Source organism: Colletotrichum siamense (assembly GCF_013390195.1).
Source record: "Colletotrichum siamense strain Cg363 chromosome Unknown KSG_Cg363_contig05, whole genome shotgun sequence".
Lineage (NCBI taxonomy): Eukaryota > Fungi > Ascomycota > Sordariomycetes > Glomerellales > Glomerellaceae > Colletotrichum > Colletotrichum siamense.
The window spans coordinates 445,952-467,297 of record NW_023501018.1 but is presented as its reverse complement, the minus strand read 5'-3'; the positions used below and the strand labels follow the sequence as shown (position 1 = coordinate 467,297).

Here is a 21,346-nt window from a genome sequence, read left to right as displayed (position 1 = left end):
TCTATTCTTTTAAAGAATCTATATATAATAAACTCTCTTTTAACCTTAATTAACTTTATTAGCCTTTTAGCTATATTTATAAATAATAATCTATTTTTTAACCTTAATATTTTTTCTACTTTAGATAATACTAAGTAATAAGAAGAAAAATAGAGATAACTTAAAGAGAATAATCTTATTATAAGCTTAACTTATTATATTACTTACTAGCTTAATACTTAAACTTATTAGTATAATAATTTATCTAAAGATAATATATAGGATAAAAGGGGTATATTTTATAAAATAGGCTTAACTGAGGTAAGCTTCTTCTTAATCTATACTATTTATATGCTCTATATATACTAAATATATATATAGGATATAGTTAGGGCTTAAGGTGTTCTTATTACTTAGAGTAGAAGCTATTAAGTTACTATATATGCTATGTATAACTATCTCACTACTTTAGTATATCTTAAGATTTATCTTAATAGAGTCTTTTACTATATTTCTTATAAGGTTTAAGATAGAAACCTTTTATATTCTTATATATAGAAGCTTATTCTAAATATCACTTAAACTATTTAGTATTTAAACTATAGGAACTCTAAGATTATAAAGAGTTTATACTTAATTTTAGGGTAGGTTTAGCCTCTATATATACTAAGTATATATTAACACTATTTTAAACTTAAGAAAGATATAAATTAGGTTTAATATTAGTTTTATTAATATAGTAGTATTAAGTATTATAAGTTTATATACCTTCTAGTTATAACTCTAAGTATAGTATAGGATAAAGAGGACTTTATTAAAACGTTATAGGAACTATATACTATAAAGGGTGCTTATAAGGCCCCTAAATTAATTATAGATAAGTTGATTAAATATATATAAGAGTTAGTACTTAGCCTCTATATATGCTATATATATGCTTATAATATAGCTAGCTTCTATGCAGCTTTTTAGTATAAATAGCAGAGGCATCCTAATAGCCTCTATGTTCAGAAGCTATAGTTTTTATTTTAGAAACCTAAAAGGACTTATTAATACTAGATATTTCAGATATTTAAATAATATAGCGTAAGTATTATCTTTATACCTTTTTAGTATAAGCTAAGTATATATATATTATAGGTCTTTTATATTAGTTACTTAAAGCTAAGCTTTTTAGAGCTGTAGTATTTTGCTTATAGTATACCTATTAGGTAAAGTAGAGTTAATATTAAGTACTTTTATAGTATAATTAAGATAGGTGGCTAGTATAAGGTTAGGATAGATTATATATATATTAGAAATATAGAGGTAAGCTATTAAAGCTATAATAAGTAATAGATATAAGGTATTATTTATATATACTTACTATATACTAGGCTTCTCTTACTTTTAAGGTAATAATAAGATAAATATATTACTATATAGAGTTAAGCTTAACTTCTATATACCTCTTAACCTTACTAAGTTTCTATTTATCTTTCTCTTTATATATAGCTTATATATATATATTCTACCCCCTCCTTTATAGCTACCTTTATACCTTATAAATAAAGTAGTTCTTAGCCTTTTAAATAAGCTTAATATTACTACTCTTTCTATATATATACTTCTTATATCCTTAATATATACTTAGTATAAGCTAACTCTATTTATAGGTAAGCTTCTTCTCTATTTAGGTATATATTAGATTTATAACTAATTTAAGGTTAACTTACTTTAAGTAATAAGTGCAATATTTAATAATAAGGATAAAGTAGCTATCTTCTTATAGAGGGCTTATCTTCTATAGTTTCTAGCTGGAAACTTATATATAGGTTAGTTTATCCCTTATATATACTACATATAAGCTAACTATATATAGGGGTTCTACATAAGTTTGCTTTTAATAAAGTAAAGCCTGCATAAGAGCAATAAATTTGTAAAGTTTAATAGCTTCTAAGTAGGGATTTCTATATTATCTATATAGTATAAGTATATATATATATATTTCAGAAAGTATAATATCTTAAGGTTAATATATTATTTAAGATAGTATGAGGAGATATAAACCTATTTAAGGTTTATAGGTAGTAAAAAAGGTTATAGTATATATATTATATATGTACTATATATAATATACCTACTAACTTTATGCTCTATAAAACTTAAGTTATATACTTATATCTAGATAAATATAGACTTATAAGAGGGCTATATTATTCTCTTTAAGCGTATTTTTGCTTAAATTAAGGCAGTCTCTAGCCTTCTAGTTTGATAGGCATATATATACCTTGTAACTTATGATGTAGTGTATGCTGTTATAACTAATATAGATATAAAGTAGGCTTATAGTAGGTATATACCTTATAGATATGCTGTATATGCTAACGTTATGCTAGTATTAAGCTTTAGTAATTACTTATATAAGTAAGACTTATTATAAACTGCTAAAGAGTATTTATAGTATTTACTTATATTCTATAAAGTGTATGTTTTTTGAAACTAGCGAAAGAGGTATTTAGACTACCTTACTACTTTAGAGCTATTTAGGCTTTAGGAAGCAAAAGATAAATAAGAATATTTTTAGTATATATAGGATATATATAAGACTTAGCTTAATGTTAGGTTCTAGTTTATTAAGAAGAGGAAGGGATAGATTATAGCTGCTCTTATTTAATCCCTTAGTAAAATATTAGCTTAGTAGTAAACCTTTATATAGAAGTATATTAACCTTATAGAGTTAAGCTATGCTTAAGATAACTTTGCTACTAATTAAAGTTAGCTTTTATTTTAAGCTGTATTAAGGTAAGTATATCCTTTATTAATGTACTATATATACTAAGGTAGGCTTAAGACTAAGTATATTATGTTTTAGGCTATCTCTTAATAGTAGCTATACTTAGGTTAAGGCTTATATATATAGAGAGATAACTTAAGGTTAGTATGTATTGTAAAGAGCTTTTAGTAAATGCGTTAATGTTAGTAATAATATATATAGCGCTGCGAAAAACACCTATATCCCTTATAACCTATTTAACCCTCTAGACTTATTAACGTTAAGTTTAGCATTTAGGTTAAGTATATAGAATATAATCTTAGTTTAGGAATTACTTAAGCAGAGTATATAGTTAGTATATGCTCTATTTAAGTATAATATACCCTTTTTATTATTATTACTTACTCTCTACTTATATTAATATTAAGTTAGAGATATATAAGATTTAAATGCAGAATAAGTAGATTAGGAGCTTCTTTAACTTAAGTAAAGGGCTTATAAACTTTAAGCCTAGAAGTATAAATATGAACTTTAAGAAGAGATTACTTAACTTAAATAGGAACTAAGTGATAGAGAGGATTTATAAGATAGTTTGTATATATATAGAGTTATAAAGAAATAATAAGAAAAAACTTATGTTAATTAAGTATTGCGATAAGTTATATATATGTAGAGTATATGCTGATTATAGTATTTTAGCTAGAAAGAGAAGTGTTCTGCTATTTTGCGTATATATATTATGTATATATAGTATATTAAAAGCTAAAGCTAATAAAAGATCTGTAGTTTTTAGAACTATTACGCGCATTATCTATATATATCCTCTATATATACTTAAGCTTAATCCTCCTTATTATTATTATCTTCCTTAATAAGCTGCACTTATTGCTCTCCCTGCTTTTTAGTAAGCTAGTCTTAAGATATAGTTAGTATATATAGCATATATATTAAGATAAAGCAAAATATATATTATAATAAGGGTGTGAGGAAGTAGTAGTAGTAGCTAAGTTATTACTCTTACCTAGCGTATAGTTAGTATATATATAAGATAGGCAAAGTATAAAATATACTTTTAGTGGCCTTCTTATTAGTAATATAGGCTTTTAGACTAAAGTTAGCTTTTATTATAGATAAGTATAATATATATAGAGCGTACTCTTATTAGAGGTCTGCTAAGAAGGGGATAGAGGTGTAAGCTTATATATATAAGCAGTATTAGCTTATATATAGTGTTAGTATATATAGAGGTGAAGTATAGTATAGGATAGGGTTATACCTTATACTTACTACTAAAAGGAGTTTTAGTTGAAGTATTAAGGTAAGTAGTATGCTGTGAGATTATTAGTATGTTCTCTATATATATAGAGCTTATTCTTAATTCCTCTATTATTATCTTATAATTATAGTCTACTAAGTTATGCGTTATATTAGGTAAGGGTGAGCATAATTTATACTTAATATATACTCTCTCTATAACTTAAACTACCTTTAAACTAAAGTTAGCGTAAAAGTTTAAAGATAATTCTAAGGAGTAAGTAAGGAGCTTATTAAGATAGAACTTACTCTTTTTTTGCCTATAGTATAGAATAGTTATTATAAGCTAAGAGAGTGTAGTTAGTATATATGATATATATAGTAAATATATAGTAAGTATATAGCATCCTCTAGTTATATATATATATAACTTATATAGTAGAAGTGTGATCTATAAGTCTTATAGAAAGCTAGATTAATATAGCTATATTAGATATTAGTAATATATATATATAAGTAATATAAAGGATGAACTTATATAAGAGCTTCTATCTAGTTAGTAAGGTAGCTAATAGGGCTATCCTTAGGGCTATAGCTAGATAATATATTAGTATAATATATATAGAGAAGCTAGAGAGCATATATATAGGCTCCTATATAAAGATAATATTATGCTAGGTATTAGAGCATATAAAGAAGCGTAAGGTATTATATAGAGTTAGTATATACTAAGTATATACTGAGAAGTAATATACTCTATACTTATAATAACCTCTAGGCTACTTAGGTTAATATAAGTTAGGTTAGTAACTATATAGAGTTAGTATATATATAGCGTAAGCTAGAAAAAAAAGGATATATTTACGCTAAGGTGCTGCTAGTAACTATGGTGGTGTTGCTGTGAGAGTTAAGTTAGAGAGTGCTTAATATATGCATAGAATATCTTAAATATATAGCTAGCTAAGAGCAGAAAACTATACTATATATATAGCTACTGCTAATATTAACTATATACTTAGGATATTATTAGTATATATAGAGAGGTAGTAAGGTAGATATTAAACTTATACTTAACTATTTAAGCTAGAGAGGCGCTTAGTAAGGTTAGAAGCTACTATTAAATATACTTAGTATATACTGAACTTATAGTAAGTAAATTAAGATATATTAGTATTTATAGCTAAGGTGATATTAATAGGGTTAGCTTAAGATATATTAGCCTGAATCTATGTATATATATAAGGTATACTAAAACTTACTATTAGGCTGGAAGTTAGGATTATTATTAGTAATAAGGCTTAAAATATATTAGTTTTATAATAGTTTTAATATAAGCCTTATATATACTAAGTATACTATAGAAATAGCTAAACTAGAGGTGTAGATTAACTATATTATTAATATTTATGTTAATAAATTCCTGAATAGATATCTAGGATATTATTAGTATATGCTGAATTAATGCTGAAAAGGGCGCTTTTTATACCTTTATGTTAGTAGTGATTATTATGATATACTTGGGGGAGGAAAAGAAAAAAGCAAGCTTAGGTAGAGGAGATATAAGGCATATGCTAAGCATAGGCTATGCACAGTAAGGGCAGGGACTAAGGCTTCACCTATTTCTAGGGCGACGTGTGGCTTACGTAAGCGAGGCCCCACACTTAGGCAGCCGCATAAGCACAGAAAAAAATTACTATGTAGGGAAACATAAAGTGTGCATAACGCGGAGGATCTATTCTTCTGGCACTGCCACACCCCCATAGGTGGATTTTAGACCCCCCTGCGAGCAGCACTCCGCGTCTGATGCAGCACAAAGTTTTCGGTCGGGAAGTCAATTGGGCATTTTGGCTGAAGGTGGCTGGTCCAGAGATGTGCACAATGGGGACACCCACATTCAGCAAAGAGCATGGTTGTCCAGGCTCAGGTACCAGGCAAAAGGGCGTTGCCGAGACAATATTCGCTCGTATTGCGAGAGGCAAACGAGCCAGAATTAGCCCGGATGGCACTCTGGAAAGGCGAATGAAGAGAGGGCAAAACGAGAATGCGAACGAGAGAGGTGGGCAGACGCAGGAACAGCGCGGCCACCAGCCAACGATCGCCCCCCTCCATCACAGTCCGCTTGGGTGCCATCCGTTTGTCATGTTCGGGCTTGATTGGCCAGGGCCGCCCGCTTCTGTGGCCGTCCCGGCCTGGAGAAGGGAGGGGAGCAGCGGTCGCTGTCTGGAGAGGTGCCAATCTCCCCCGCACGAAGCCATTCCCGACTCGGAAGAGAGTGCCTGGGTACCCCTGACCAAGTTGCAAGCCTGCCGAGGCGAACATGCGTCCTGCAGGGCAAAAATCAACACGAAAAGAAGGAAAGAAAAGCATCTGATTTTGTGGCATTGGTGTCCATCAGTGTTGACGAATCATGGCTGACAGCTGCTTCATTCACATGTATTCCTTTTTTCCTGCTGTCAGCTCTCAAGTTTCGGTGTGTCATTCTGTCAAGTCTGTCGGCCAAAAGTCTGGCGAGCGCTGATAGACGAGCAAGACGAGGCCTCTCCGGCGGTTTGTCGCCTTTGATTTAACTCTAAACCAAAGCTAATAAACCAGACGAGCCTGTCCAAAGACTCCAAACTGTTGAACGCAGGGCTCTGGCTGGTCAGAAGGCCCAGTCCGGCCCTTTTGCTGGGGCGGTGCAGGGATGCGCCGGCGATGTGGCTCGACGAATCGGCCGAGCCAGCCGGCTTTTTCTCTCCTCGAGCCACCAGCTTCTCTGCAGCCCGCGCCACCACCACATCTCTTGTAGAGATCGTAGCCCGTCGCCACTTGTGCGTTAGTGGCTCAATGTTGAGCAGGATCTATTTTCTGTGCGCCACAACTTGCGTTGACAGCCTTTCTGAGATCGTGATTGGGGACCTTGATATTCAGCCATTGACGATGTCTTGCTTTACCATGCTTCTCCTCAGGTCCGACGATAAACGGAAAGGTTGAAGGGGTCTTGAGGTTCATCTCGCCTGGCGGCATTGACGGCAGAGAGGTCTGTGGTGAGATTGAGACTCCACCGTCATGTGGAGAGGTTGCCGGGGTCTCGCTTTGAGAACACTCCGGTCCGAAAAACAATATCCGTCCCAGATGGTCGAAGGGGTCCAAGACTATCTAGCCATCCAGTTGAATTGGTAGCATGCAGCTCTTGCAGGATAAAGCCGCCAGACAGAAAGGAAATTGAAAAAGACCAAGCGAGCACATCTCATGACTGAGGAAATTTCGGCAAAAAGTTATGACATGCATCCAAGAGAAGGTGTTGGCCCAACCCAGGGTTCCAAGGAAAATAGCGTCGAACACGGCTGTTCCAATCGCCTTCAAATTCACGACTCAGCCAGGCTCACGTAGCACTGGCGCGGTTTGGGGCGTTACAGGCGATCTGTTTGACATTGAGAGGGATCAACACCATTCATGATCGTTGACGCTGCACCCGAGGCTGCTCGTGACACTCAACTCCAAGCGCTGACTGCCCGGTTTGCTGGCTTGACGAGGAGGGGGTGACGTCGGCACTCGTTGTGCAGCCTACTGTTGCATGTTGACACTTGATAGGCTGCTGTGCCCCATGCCGGCTCACCACTCCGTTTTCCCGCTTCTCGGTCGTATTCTTCCTTCTTGCCATTTCCTACTTTCGCGTCTCCCCCCGGGCCTTGCGTGAGCACTGAATTCCTCGTTATTGCGTCTGCAAAATTTTCAACTTCCTTCGTTGTGCGTTGTCGGCTTCGGCGAGTTTGTTGGTCGTTATCGTTCCATCTATTCCTTTTTCCCGTTGTATTCCCTCTTTCGCGTTTCTTTTATCGAAGAAAAAGCAATTCTTGACGTGCCGGATGCTTTCCGATCCACCTTATCGTCGTAATCCTCTCAGGGACAGCTTGGGTCACCGAATAAGCAACATGGAAATGCCGCAGGCAAAGCTAGGGGGCGTTTCCATCAATGCGGTGAAAGCTTTTGCGTATCAGAGCGACTTTTGGTGCTCGGGCGCATACCGAGGCAAGGGACTCTCACAGGTCGAGTCACCGATGTCGATTCCTGCGTGACGTAAATCGTCGCAGTCGTCAATGGGGCCCTCACTGATAGCTTGTGTTGTAAATTGAAAATGAGATGTTCAGATAAGCTTGAGCCCGGCAGCCTGGGCAGGCGGGTGTCTCTTAAGTAGTGGGGTGTGGTATTGAGCACGTCATGCAGTGACCTGATGGTATCAAATATCAGGGGAGTCCAGTTATCTCCAATGACGGAACGTAGACCAAGGGACAGCTCATGAGAATACTATGGCAAAATAGTGTATGCCTCATCGAAATTAGTCTAGAAACACACATTGATTCGTTCAGACTTTCCCCATAACAACAGCCTGCTCTGTTTGTTCCATGCTGGGTTATTTGAAGTCCGCGAAAATCAATAATCGGGCTCTCGCCAACTAGTATGTCCTAGATGAGATAGTGTCTAACGCGTCCCGACTCTTGAATGAGGCCAAACCCCTCCCTTCTTTTTTTTCCACGTTCGATTCATTGAACAAAACAAGAATATAACGTTTCATTTGGGTTCATGGACGAAGATGCGGATGAATATTTCCTGCTTACAGTCCGAAGTCAAAGTTCATGTATATAGTATATAGTCTTTTCAGCCATGAATGCCAAACGTTACCTGTGTCGGTATTCTCAATTCGTTCACCGGTATGGTTCTAGGTCCTAGGGACATGTTGGCACATGGTGGGAGAGACCGCTTCTTAGGTAGACGTCAGACCTTGATGAGGAGCCAAGTCTCTTGTGACGGGACAAGTCTCCTTTACGTTGAAATGTTCACAGCCGAGTAAGACAATCATAGCTAATAACTCTACAGTTTTCATTGTTGCTTCTGACGCTAGTTTAAGTGACTGAGTAGCAAGACGCACATAGAACTCTCTGGTGGTGCACAGTGTCTCGACAGCAACACGAAGCTCAAAATACTATCCATCATTTCAGTCGCAGTATCAGATTAATTGAGAGCATAGTTGATAACCATAACGTTGTCTATTGTGCCAATACCTAAACCTTACACGGAAGTATCTCAAACGAACAGACAACACTCCTTCATCAGGGTAATTGCTTTCCAAGATGGCTCAAAAATGAAAACAGTTCTGGTATATCCTGTGTACACTTAGAATAGTAGAGACGTTCACCATCAGAAAAGATTCGAAGTACATGACAGACATCCGCCTGATTATAAGACGCCACGCATTCGCTGGGAGAAAGTCCGGGCTGGGATTTGAACTAGTCGAAGTTCCAGTTCATAAAGCGAGTTTGTCATCTATTTCTAACCAGTACTTCCAACTACTCATATACGAACATATGTTTACAATGCTTACAATGCTCTAGGTTGTGTACTGGTGATTGCACCACTAATACGGAGAATGTTGAGTGCAAGTAGCGAAACCTGTGGCAAGCCGACATGAAGCACCTTGTGGACTTCTACGTGCCAAGGGTTGGATCACTAATGCACTAAATGATGAGGATCTTGACCTTCACGAATAGGATTAGCAAATGTTCTTTGGTTTTTCCTGGACAGTCACTACCTCAAGACAAACTGTGATTCTTGCCCAGCATCCAACGGCGTGCTCTGCTCCAACGTTACTCGCCACGTACCATCCTGGGCACTTGGCTCATACGTCCTTCTTCTGACTCCGTCCTCTCCGAAGATGAGTTGCTTGTTATCGAGAATCGACCTACACGCCTCGATATGTCCAGCGCTCGCTTCCCGCAAAGCCTCGGTGGATCTCAAAATCGCATCAAACGCTCTCGAGTCCCAGATTCCGTCCCGCCTCGGGTATTCTCTCATGAGCTGATTCACGTCCTTCCTCACCTCTGGGTCCGCACAAAAGACACCAACAATCATGAGTGGCCATGTTGGACTGCTTTCCACTGTGAAAACCTCCTTCTCGACGTCTGGGCCATGGTGCTGTCCAGACATGACTATCCTGCACAAGGATACTATCGTTTTGAAGGCAGGAGTAGAATCTGCCAAGTAGTCAAGATCATGATAGTACATGCTCTTGAATCCTAATTCCAATGACAGATAGTAAAGCCGCAAACTTGACATCTGCAGATACTTTTGTGGGTTTGATGCTTTTTGTCGTACGGCATCCTTGATCAATGGCTTGAATCTGACCTGCCATTTCTCCATTATATCGAGGTATTTCTTCGAAGTCTCCGCCGTGATTTGTGTCATCGGGTGGGGGTTATCTCTCTGAAGTCCCTCGAATGCGAACCCGGACTTGATACCTGACTTGTAAATAACGTGATGCTGCGTGATTTCCCACCACTTCTGTGCCTCTCTCAGGTCATTGAACGCCGGCGGCATCTCGTCAATGGCGTATCGACTTCGCCTTCCCCGACAGCACCACGGCACGTATGCCTCGGTCTCTGGTGGATGAAAACCGTTGAGGCTCCAGGACAACAGCGTGAAGCGTCGGAACCCCGCTTGAACTTCTTCGACCAGCTTCGGCGGGCATTCCCCAGATATTCCCTGTTTGATAACTTGATCCAGCATGTTGCATCCGTGATTCATATGTTGCAAAGCGGCTTTGTGGTTCCCCTGCAGAGACTCGAAGGTGACGAAGAGCAAACATGACAACAGCGCGCGAGGAATGCTTCGTCGGGATTGGTCGCCGTGTCTGATGATCTGGATGGCCTTGCCGTAGTGTTTGTACGCTTCCTCCGTGAACTTGCCATTGCCTGATGTTCGGTCTTGGCGGCTGTGGTTCACCATGGTCGCAGCCCCGATCGCGAAGGCGGCATGCCGAATTGCAGGCTCATCCCGTGCGATTTGCGGCATCATGTGTGACATCAGGTCTGTCGGGAAAAGCGTAAACTCCTTGGTGAAATTGAGCCAGTAATGGAAATGGTCTTTTTGAAGCTGGTCGGTGAAAAGATTTGCCTCGTAATTCGGCTTGATCAAAATTGTGCGCTTCTCCCCTAGGAACTTGGGCAAGTCGGCTGCAGCAGGCTTCTGAACGTAGCCCTCGCATGTTCTCTTGGATTTCGCACAGTTGAGACATGAGGGCTTCGCCTCATCGCAACGTATTCGCCGCTTTCTACAAGTTGTCAATGAGTCTTCTATCACGTGCATTCGACAAACATTGTCGAGCGCATTGCGCGGACGAAGCCCTACTTACTTGCATGTGACACATCCTGATCTTGTTTTGGTGTTCTTGGTCCGGTTGGCTCGGGGCCGGCCGTCCACCGCAAATGTCAAAATTCCCGGTGCCTTTCCGGTCCCCTTTGCCGGAGCGGGAGCCGGAGCTGACCCGGGATCCGTCGCCGGTGTTTCCGTGGTTGCTGACATCCCAAATGCTTGAATTGAGTCTTTTTGAGGAAATTTCTTTGGGAGATCCAGGATCTTGGAGCGGGTAGGGCTGATATTTGAAAGGAGAATGCCTGAGGTGCGTGGTAGTTCGTCGAGTCGGAATCGGCTTAGGTGAGAGCTAGGGGTTTTAGGGGCATTGAACGAGTCCACTTGGGCGCCATTCCCCTGCCATTGCCGACTTCTTTGATTCGGTCAATGCCGAAGTTCTCCTCCAGTCGGCAGTGTGACGCACCTTACTCGGCAAAGGCCCAATGGAAATGTTCGATTCCAGTGAAAAGTCCTATTGATTCCAGGGATTCCTTCCTTCGATGCTCCCGCGATGGAGTCATGTTTGCGGCTACGTAGCAGTTTTGCGGCTATGTAGCATTTAACATGTAGGCGAGCATGCGTTCATTGCAGGGGCCATTAGGAATTCAAACCGGCGGTCGGTCTCGACCCATTCCAGGCAACCACGTTGAGGATCGGCTAGTGGAAGTTTGGCGTGTTCGATGCGTGGAAAGGCTCCGAATTCGGTTAAATCAATTGAAGCGTGGCTTTCAGCACCATATGGGTTCCACGAATATCACAATCACTGCCGTTTATTTTCCAAGGGGCGGTGACAGCATTTGATTGGAGGCAGGTGTGAGTGCAGTAGACTTTCCTCATTTGATTGAACTGGAAGATGAGGAAATACCTCTGGTCTGCATCCGTGAGCAAGCAAGCTTGGCCTACAGCCGTTGAGGCCACAACAAGTCAAGCGCTTCGAGGAACAGACGCTTTGGCAAAGGATATCGACAAGATGACATATTCCATGTACCTATTGGTAATCGCAACAGAAATTGTTTGTTCCTTCGTAGTTTTTCGCCTGATAATTCGATATTCTACCATCAAAAATCAATACTTACGTTTTGAGACTCTGATTCCACGCTGAACGTCTCAGAGGCGATTGTATGCTTGGTCTCGTGGTCTTAGCCTAGAGTTGCGAAGGCCTTGAGCAAGCAACAGAAGCAGCTCAAACCGGCAATTCGATTGCCCTGCAGAGGTAGATCGCTGCAGTCATGCGGCACGGCAAGCTTGCTGGCTGGTGATCTCATGCAAGGAATGTTGATAGAACAAGTCTGCAGATCCATGGTAGCTATTTGGAAGTCAAGTGAGAGACTTTCTTCTCGCCTTAATCATTTGCAAGTTGACATCTCCCAAACCAACAAGCAACTACATCTAGCACAACTTCAATCTTGAACACGACAAACACAGCTGCACGACCACCTATGTCCCGATGGCTCGGAAGTTTCGCTCCGACAGGAAGTATCTCATTTCGAGCGATACTGGGGTGCCCATTGAAGTTGCCCTCCGTCGCTGGAGGTTTCAAAGTTCATTCATGTGGTTTATTCGTAACACTTCTTATGGCATTTTTGTGGCTATGCTGTCGAGCTAAAAGTTCTGTCTTTTGATCCAATTGTCCCAGCTAGGCTGCGATGAAGCCACAAAGAGTCTAGGCCGTTTGAATAGCTTTGTCCCATTGTCACAGCCACCCGGCACTCAACGGGCGCCTTGATTTATCCGCTCAGTACACATAGAAGACGGTCGTCTCATCGTTGCTAGCCCTCAGCTTCCTGTTGCGACGCATCATAATGACCCTGGCGACCCAAGCCAACATGGCAGTTGCCGCACTGAAGGCCGCACTGCTCGCCATGGCGATGACGTAGCGGGGCTCATCGCTCTTGGGCCAGAGGTACGGCGTCCAGATGAAGCTGATATTCATGATCATGGTGACCATGGAAATGGCGACGGCCTTCTTTTCCTTCGTCTGGCCACAGACACTACCGCACCAGCCGAGAATCAAGGAGTTGACACCGTAGGTACCTGTAGATGGGTCAGAAAACGCCTTTGAATCTCCAAAAATTCCACTCACCAATAGTGAAAATGCACATGGCAACATAACGACCAGCCATTGACATCGTAGCGGGCGCGATAGCGAACCCGATGATTGCAACAGCCTTGGAAATGGTGATATGCCATGTGCGCTCGTTGAACTTGCCCGACGACCAGGAAACGGCGATGGTGACAGCGCCAGCAATGAGGTAGGGCGGGCAGGTGAGGACAAGAGTCACAGTAGTGCCGAGGCCCAGAGTCTGGACGACCGTAGGGAACTGGGGTCTGTCAGTACCAACGCACATCATCGTTCTGATTTCCGAAACCTACAAAGTTCTTGAACCCGTTGGCAGCAAGATGCATGTGAGCCATGGCGCAAAAGATCCAGACCATGGGGTCCTTTGCGGCCTGCTTGAGACCATTCCAGGTGCTTGTCTCGCCCTTGTTGGCGACGGTGTCAAGCTCCATGCGGTTGTATGCGAGGTCGCGCTCCTCCTGGGTCAACCATCTCGTGTTCTGCGGGAAGTCGGGCAGGAGAAAGTACCCGACGACGGCGATGACGAAGGTGACAGCACCCTGCAGGATGAAAAGCCACTTCCATCCCGCAAGACCTCCAGCACCATCCATACCATAGAAGATACCAGCGGCAATCAATCCAGCGAAGGCCGTCGCAAGGATATTTCCTGTGTACAAGATCGCGATACGTGTAGCGACCTCCTTACGAGTGTAAAACAAGGAGAGGAGGTATACTGCGCCGGGGTAGTATGGGGCCTCGGTCACTCCCAAGAAGAATCGTGTCAAGAGGAGGCCGGTGAAATCTTTGGAAACAGCAGTCAGGGCACTGACGACGGCCCACAGCATCATCATGATTCCCTGTCACCCCCATGAGCGAGCATTCGTACTCAACGGCGACAGAATGCGTACTTACCATGTAACGACTGGGTCGGGTTCGCGTAAGGAACATGTTGGAAGGAATCTGTCCTCTGAATAACGTTAGACACGCTTGTTTGAGTAAGCAATGCTAGCAACATTTACAAGATGTATCCGACAAAGAGGATGGAAACGCAGGTTTGGTATTCTGTAAATCGGTTTTAGCCTGAGGAACAGAAGCTCAAATGTGGTGCCCACAACGTACGGGTACTGGTGAGGTTCAGATCTTCTTCGAGGTCGTTGAGACGCGCCAGCGCAATCGCATTGCGATCGAGGTACTGAAGATACGGGTTAGTACACAGACTTCAGTGAACATATTAGAACCCAACTCACATTCAACCAGTACATAGACCAGAGCATCGGCTGCTTAAGAGTTAGCGCAAGCTATCCCAAATGGCGGGATGGCTACTGACCATGATCCATCGGTCCAGCTTCTTCACAAGCGCAATCTCTTTAGGGTCCGTCTTCTCATGAGCACCAGAGTAGTCCATTTTCCCATTTGTCTTGGGAATAGGCTTCTCAGGGTTCTCGTCCTCAAAGAATTGAGGCTCGATGTCTTTGCCCTTGCCGTCATCATCGACGATGTGGTCGTTGCCGGAGTTTGTGGGTGCCATTTTGTGGGAGAGGTTGCGAGACTTCGCAGAAGTCTTCAGGCTGAGAACGTGGAGATATGAATTGATTGAGACAAGGCTACGCTGGCGTCGCTGAGCACAGAGCACCATGAAGGACAAATCTCAGCTCGTATTATCAGCCGTCGGGATGGGGGCTGTTATGTAGTCATACGTGGTGGAGATGCCCAGACTCTGAGCTCGTGGCACGTCGAGCACAAGGAGCTTGACCTCCCTTCCACGCCGTGCTCCCATGTCGTGCTCGCGATCGACTGGGCTGGGAACATGGGTCTGGTCACATTTGGGACACCCACACCAGTTCACGCCAACAACAAACCTTCTTCATTGTTTTGCCAAGTCATGCCCGACATGTTCCGACAATCCATGATCCCATGGGTTTGCCCAGACGGATAGCGTCCGCGATCTTATTCTTGGAGCGCACAAGCAAACGGTTGGCTGAATGTACGTCGGCTAGCTGCTATTCTCAGCGTCGGCAGGAGGTCTGGTTGTTGGAGTTGTGCTACAGAAGACGCCTTCCAAGAGAATACCAAGCGTGGATAGTGTCACATTTCTTCTCTTCCCCGGCAGCTTGGCGAAAGCTGGTGTAGATCCACGACGAATCTTTTCCCCCTGTTCTCATACTGGGTAGTAATAAAGACTGCCGGACGAGGGTGAGAAAATCCCCGGAGACCTCAAGATGGATGGCAGGAAATGTCTTGGCCATGCGGCCTTCTGACTCGAGGTTGGCCTTCATATCGTCTGTCCAGTGATGATAGGAACCAAACTGACCAGATAGGCAGGAAGACCGATACGATGCTTTTTCTCGGGCGCCACAGATGTTCTAGGGCGCCCGCATCCTGTCGGTGCGTCTTGTGGGCTGCGTCCCGTCTCCGTCCGGGGTAAAGGGGGTTCGGTCGGTGGGGAGAAGTCATCTCATTGAGGGGCCCCGCGTTTGCACTCTCCATCGGTCAGTCTGCCCAGCCGTATGCGAGGTCCTTCGTGGGGTTGATGGGGCTGGATGACATGACTTTGGCTGAACGACAACACGGTGTTCGGTGCGGTCTAGATCCGTATACACTACGAGTGGTGCGCCGAGAGCGAAGTGCATACGGGTTCCAAGAAAATGGCGTACTGCCAAGTGACGCCAACCAGTGCCAACCTGGTTTCAATCTTAGCCAACGTGCTGGGTGAGGTGGTGCACTGAACATCTTACCTGGGTTCCCTTGACGAAGGAGGCGCCACGGAGTGGTCTGGGATGCGAAGTAGCTTGGACCAGGTCATGTCAGACTTGGTCAAGCTCTCATTCTTGGCGCGCCGACGTGAGTTTGTCTTGAGATCGGCAGTTGGGCGACAAGAAAGCTTCCTTTCTGGCACAGCGCGCTAGAATATTTTGCCCGCGCTAGAAAACATCTCCCGCGATTGGAAACATGAACCTATTGGATGAGCTCTTGAAGAAGCATTTCACAGCTTCCGAACGATGAATTAGAGTTACAGCTAGAGCTGTAGACGGGCGTTTGGGGCTCACTGGGGAGCCTTCGTATATGTTAGGCACGGATCTTAAGAGCCACATGGCCCAAAGCTCTGAGATGGGGTCTGGGGTAGCTGAACCAGACTGGCGGTTGCTAATATTAATGTGAAAAGTGGTGTCTGCAGCGTCTCGGAAGATCCCCGTCGTCCAGATGATACAAGACACCCCGGATTTCGAGAATCGCGAATGACCAATTGACCGCGCCGCAATGTTTGTGGTAGCATGCATGGTACTGGTTGATGATGATATGGGATCGCAGGTGACCATCCAGGAAGAGCAGTCTGACCTGTGCATCCTTGTAAAGCACCACTCGTAACCTAAACCGACCGACCTGGCTCCATTCTCATCTCCTCCGAGGTGGGCCATCGCTGCAGCAGACCATAGTAAAGACGAACTCATTGGGGAAATGTTCCATTTGAGGCCTCAGCACCGCACCCGGCGGCGCGTCCCCGGATGTGTCAAAACGAGATTGACAGTTGACACAGGCGGCGCGGCGATGATTCCCCGGATCTCTAGCCCCATATTTGGATCCCAGCTCTTACCGGACCCTACATCTGGGACGACATTGCCTCTCATGTGCGTCCGACTGCAGGCTCGATCCATCGCGGGCCAAAGGTAGCGCCAACAAGCGCGTTATTGAGCTTCTCACAAGTATGAGGCATATTCCTTTCTCGTCCGTCTATCTTTGCGCAGCCTCAGCCACCCCCGCGAGGGGCAAAGGACTGGATCGCCCGTCGCCAAGACATTCTCGTGTAAATTCCAGCGGCCAAGTGGAAGGCCAAGAAAAGCCCAGCGTCAGAAAGCAAAGCTGGGCATGCATGGCCAGCGCTTGTTCTCGGCGACTTGGCGAGAGGGGAAGAGCGAGGGAGTTTTATATGTAGTGAACCACGAAGTTGAGCTAGTTCATTCCGTGAGAACATCGTGCGGGCACTCAATGACCGTTGGATGACCCCATTCCGTCTCCATCTCCCCCAACTTTACCCCAAAGCCCAGCCCCGGCAACCCCCCACAACGGCCACTTTCAGTAAGGTTCGAGGGTTGGCTTTGGTTGGCATTGGAGTTCCCTGGCGCTTGTCGGTGACGCCGGCCTGAATGCCGTCAGTGGCGGCGGGAGGAAGGCCGGTCAGGATGTTCAAGTCAGAGGAAGCCCTTGACCGAGCTCGATGCCCACTGCCAGTCATCTGAGCGGCAGAAACGAAGGCTCCAACAATATCCATGATTCAGATTGTGTGCTCAAGATTGGCAATCCCCATGGGGTAGTCGCGTGGCCAGTGGGGGACGAAAAACTAATGGTGCATACCTCGACCTGTGCGGCCGCTTTTGATGGCAGGACACCCCCAATGCTACATGTACAGTTGATTGAAGGATGGGACAGACCAGGTTCGTCAATAGCACCAGCCACCGCTCTTTCGGCATCTTTCGACATGCAGGCAGTTTTGGGTCAGTTATATTGACCGCCATCTTGGTAATTCCGACGTTGTAGAGTCGCATTCTAACTTAAGTGCAGCTGGAGACTCTGCCAATGAGCCGAAAGCAGAACCCTGGAATTCGACCAGCTGCTTTTACCGATCACCAATCACCCACCTCCGTTCGGATTCATTTGACCGCACGCCATACCACCACATTGCCTCTGGCTGCGCGGAGACCAAGTCGTCATCAGAGACAAATAGGTTGGTCCTTTTCGTGTGCTCACCTGCGGAGGGTAGTGCAAATGCATCAGATAGTCATAATCATCGAACTTCTTGCCAGTCGGTCTGAATAGCATGGCGTATTGATTTCCCTTATCTACGTTGGGCATTCAAGGTCGAACCTTCAATCCAGCCAGCACAAACATGGACATACAGATCACAGCACCGACTGCCCACACCTTGAACCGAAGCGGAGCTTGGTCCTGCGCAAGCGTTTCTCTCTCCTGGTGCCAAACATAAACGTACGTGTACAGCACACGGCTTGACAGCCAACTTATCGAGAGGAAGTTCATGACAGGTGCGGAGATGCCCGCAGAGTTAGCCGCCGTCACTGCGGCGGCGTACAGAGGAAGAGCCTCAAAACCATTGGCTGAGCAGGCTTCAGCCCGCAGCAACCGTCCCCGAAGCTAATTCCCAGTCAACGTTAAGCTCTTCAGGTTCGACTTCTTCGCTTACTTTTTCATCCAAATCGGCCTTCTTGAGGGTTTCAGAGAATTCTCTTGGATTCTGTCGATCGAAAAGCTTTTTTCCGGGGCCTGCAAGTCCCGAGTAGAATCGCGGACCAAGGGCAAGCGCTAGTGCCAATGGAATCTAACAATGGCCGTCAATTATCCGAGTTAGAAGGGAAGAAGGTATCCATGGATGTTCAAATTTACCGTGAAATACGATATGTTGTTGCTTAAGCCTAGTAAGCTTGTCATGATGTATGGTAGTGTTGGTCGAATGCCGAGGATGTAATCGATTAATGAGGCGCGGACGAGAAGTATTCGCTAGGTATCATCCGCTCGCGTCCCTGATGTTGCAACATTTATGAGAGCCTTAGAACCCGATGATGCTTACCAACCATGACGATGATACAGCGCGCTAGTAGCAGTCTAAGCCATACTGCGTTAGCGAACCCCTGATAACCTTGCATTTGACCAGTGCATTTCCTGCATGCGCTACTTGATTTCCACACCCATCTCTTCTATCATCTTCCCAACCAAAGAAAGACGGACGAATTCTGCTTTTACGTAGAGTAAATACAGTTCGCCATCGTCCACATCCTTCGTGCGTGAAAAGTTGTCTCATGGACTGGACTTCATAATCATATTGCGACCGCCTGGATCTTCAAATTCCCCAGGGCTGGTCGGGACATCTAAACGGTGGAGGCCCGAATAACAAATTATTACATGTGATCGATCACTGGATAGAGACCATGACCGAATCTTCCTGGGATCTATGTTGGAGGAACAATCTCCCTCGGCTGAATGTGGTGCCGCGAATCTAGCCCGCGTCCATCCCCTATGACAAGCTGGAACCCCGAGTATTCACAGTCTGGATGTCAACCCCAACGCCCCCCAAGTCCCAATGACTACTCCTGACGTGGCTCTGAAAACAGCGGATCCCTTCTCGCCTTCCCGCCAGCAGACATATCCATCGACCAGCCTAATGTACACCAAGAGGGCCATGATGATGTCCACTGCAACGTAATCCCCGCGAAGATACATGATCAGCTGTGCCGTTCCCAGAACAGATAACCGAGCGCCATCAATAAGGAAGCATGCCTGTGCAATAGTCGACTCTGCAAATCTTTCTGGGAGCCCGAACGAGCGAATTCCAGCGTCCTTATGGTGCAATCGGATGTGTGCTAGGAGCTAAAAACCAGGACTTTTGACCCCTGCCGCTACTGTCTTAGAGGCCTTGTCGTACTACTGTAACTAGTAATTAAGGCGTTAATTTACTACTTTCTTAATATATTATTTTACTATAAATAGATTACTAGTATAAGGTCTTTATTAGTATTAAATTTTTTGTAGAAGAAGGTAAGAGATAGGGAGTTTATTAACTCCTATATCTTCTTTTATAGTTAGATAGTAATAATAATAATAGCTATTATAATAATAATCTTAAGTATTCTTTTTAATAATAAAGAAAGTAATAGTATTTAAGATAATATAGAGATCCTTAATATTAGAGAGGATATAGAGATACTCTTATTACTACTATATTAATATTATACTTCTTATATTTTATTAATAGTAAGGGTTATTTAGTTTTATAAGGCTTTATAGCTATTCCTTATCCTAACCTAAGAATAGGTTAATAAAGGGAACTTATTTAATAATTAAAGTCTATATATTAACTATATAATAAGTAATATCTTACTATAGATATAAATAGAGTTCTTAGAGCTACTAAGATATACTTAGAAACCCTTTATTAATAAGTTTAAGTTCTTATTATATAAATAGTATAAAGTTAAAAGCCTCTTCTATTTAGGTGTTAAGTATAATAATAAGTCTAATATAATATATATATTAGAAGATTATTAGTAGGATTTTATTATTAAGAACTCTTATTTATAAATTATTAGAAAGAAAGGCTTCTTATTTATTAATAAGTATAAAGTCTTATAGCTTAACTAAGTATTAATAAGCTAGTTTATTATTAAAGTAAGTAGTATTAATATTATTAAGATTACTTCTAATAATAAGGATAAAGTAGAAGAGGTTAGAATAGCTTTTAGTAAACTTTCTTAACGCTAAAAGAAGAAGTAGTTAAACTTTAATAACTTTAAAGATAATCTTATAATAAATACTGCTATACTTATTATAACCTTATTAATAGAGCTAGTTTAATACTACTTAATAAGGTAAAGTGAGGAGAGAAGTTATTAGTTTAATAAATTTAATAAGTATATTAAGAGGGGGATTAATTAACTTAGAGAAGTAATCTCTACCTCTTATAAAATAGGGTTAGGTAATATTAACGCAGTAAGCTATAATTTTTAAGCATTATTTAGGCATTATATTAAGGCTAATATAGCATCTTATCTTACTTAATACTTTAGAGCCTATATATTAGAGGTAGTTACTTAGTTAAGTATTAAATTAATTAATAAAAAAGAGGCTTTTTTAGCTAAACTATAGTTAAATAAGCTTAATATTATACTTAATAACTAATTATTAATTTATTTACTAGTGTTTATTAGTTATTAAATAATATATAATTTTTTTCTGTAATTATTAGCCTTTTTTGCTAAGTTAACTATATTAAAAAAAAGAGCTTTTTTTCTCTCTACCTCTAGTGTTAACTCTAACGTTAAAATTAATATTAATATTAATAACCTACTTCACTAGCTAACCTCACGCTATATAACTACTTTAATTATATTATTATTATTACTACGCTTATTATTATTATTATCCCTCCTTTAAGCTTACTTTACTTTAAAAGCTTCCTATACCTAAATTACTATATTATATTATACTACCTTACTAGCCCTTATACTAACTACTTTATTTACCTACCTTCTTATTATCTCTAATACTTAATCCTATATAAAGTTAAGAGGTATATTATCTTACTATTTAAAAGTAATAAAGTTATAAACTATAGTTACTATATATAT

The 21,346-nt window shown here is 42.1% G+C and overlaps 4 protein-coding genes across 4 annotated transcripts; all 4 read right to left on the bottom strand.

The window, feature by feature from the left end:
* Nucleotides 1-6,568: 6,568 nt before the first annotated feature.
* Nucleotides 6,569-11,326, bottom strand: atnN-14 (Aspercryptin biosynthesis cluster-specific transcription regulator atnN; the record flags this gene model as incomplete). Its single annotated transcript, XM_036639629.1, has 3 exons — nucleotides 6,569-6,795; nucleotides 9,628-11,075; nucleotides 11,157-11,326. The coding sequence occupies 3 exons, from the start codon at nucleotides 11,324-11,326 to the stop codon at nucleotides 6,569-6,571; spliced, it is 1,845 nt and encodes a 614-aa protein (XP_036493956.1).
* Nucleotides 11,327-12,890: 1,564 nt separating this feature from the next.
* CGCS363_v007779 (putative transporter) lies at nucleotides 12,891-14,742 on the bottom strand (the record flags this gene model as incomplete). The annotated part of the gene is made up of 8 exons (XM_036639628.1): nucleotides 12,891-13,189; nucleotides 13,239-13,476; nucleotides 13,529-14,071; nucleotides 14,127-14,181; nucleotides 14,234-14,276; nucleotides 14,334-14,406; nucleotides 14,462-14,491; nucleotides 14,542-14,742. The coding sequence occupies 8 exons, from the start codon at nucleotides 14,740-14,742 to the stop codon at nucleotides 12,891-12,893; spliced, it is 1,482 nt and encodes a 493-aa protein (XP_036494883.1).
* A 1,393-nt stretch (nucleotides 14,743-16,135) lies between these two features.
* On the bottom strand, nucleotides 16,136-16,492 carry CGCS363_v007778 (uncharacterized protein; the record flags this gene model as incomplete). Its single annotated transcript, XM_036639627.1, has 1 exon — nucleotides 16,136-16,492. One exon carries the CDS (start codon nucleotides 16,490-16,492, stop codon nucleotides 16,136-16,138), a length of 357 nt encoding a protein of 118 aa, XP_036494884.1.
* Nucleotides 16,493-17,840: 1,348 nt separating this feature from the next.
* Nucleotides 17,841-18,653, bottom strand: CGCS363_v007777 (uncharacterized protein; the record flags this gene model as incomplete). The annotated part of the gene is made up of 5 exons (XM_036639626.1): nucleotides 17,841-17,909; nucleotides 17,958-18,049; nucleotides 18,107-18,359; nucleotides 18,409-18,543; nucleotides 18,609-18,653. The coding sequence occupies 5 exons, from the start codon at nucleotides 18,651-18,653 to the stop codon at nucleotides 17,841-17,843; spliced, it is 594 nt and encodes a 197-aa protein (XP_036494878.1).
* Between the last annotated feature and the right edge of the window lie 2,693 nt (nucleotides 18,654-21,346).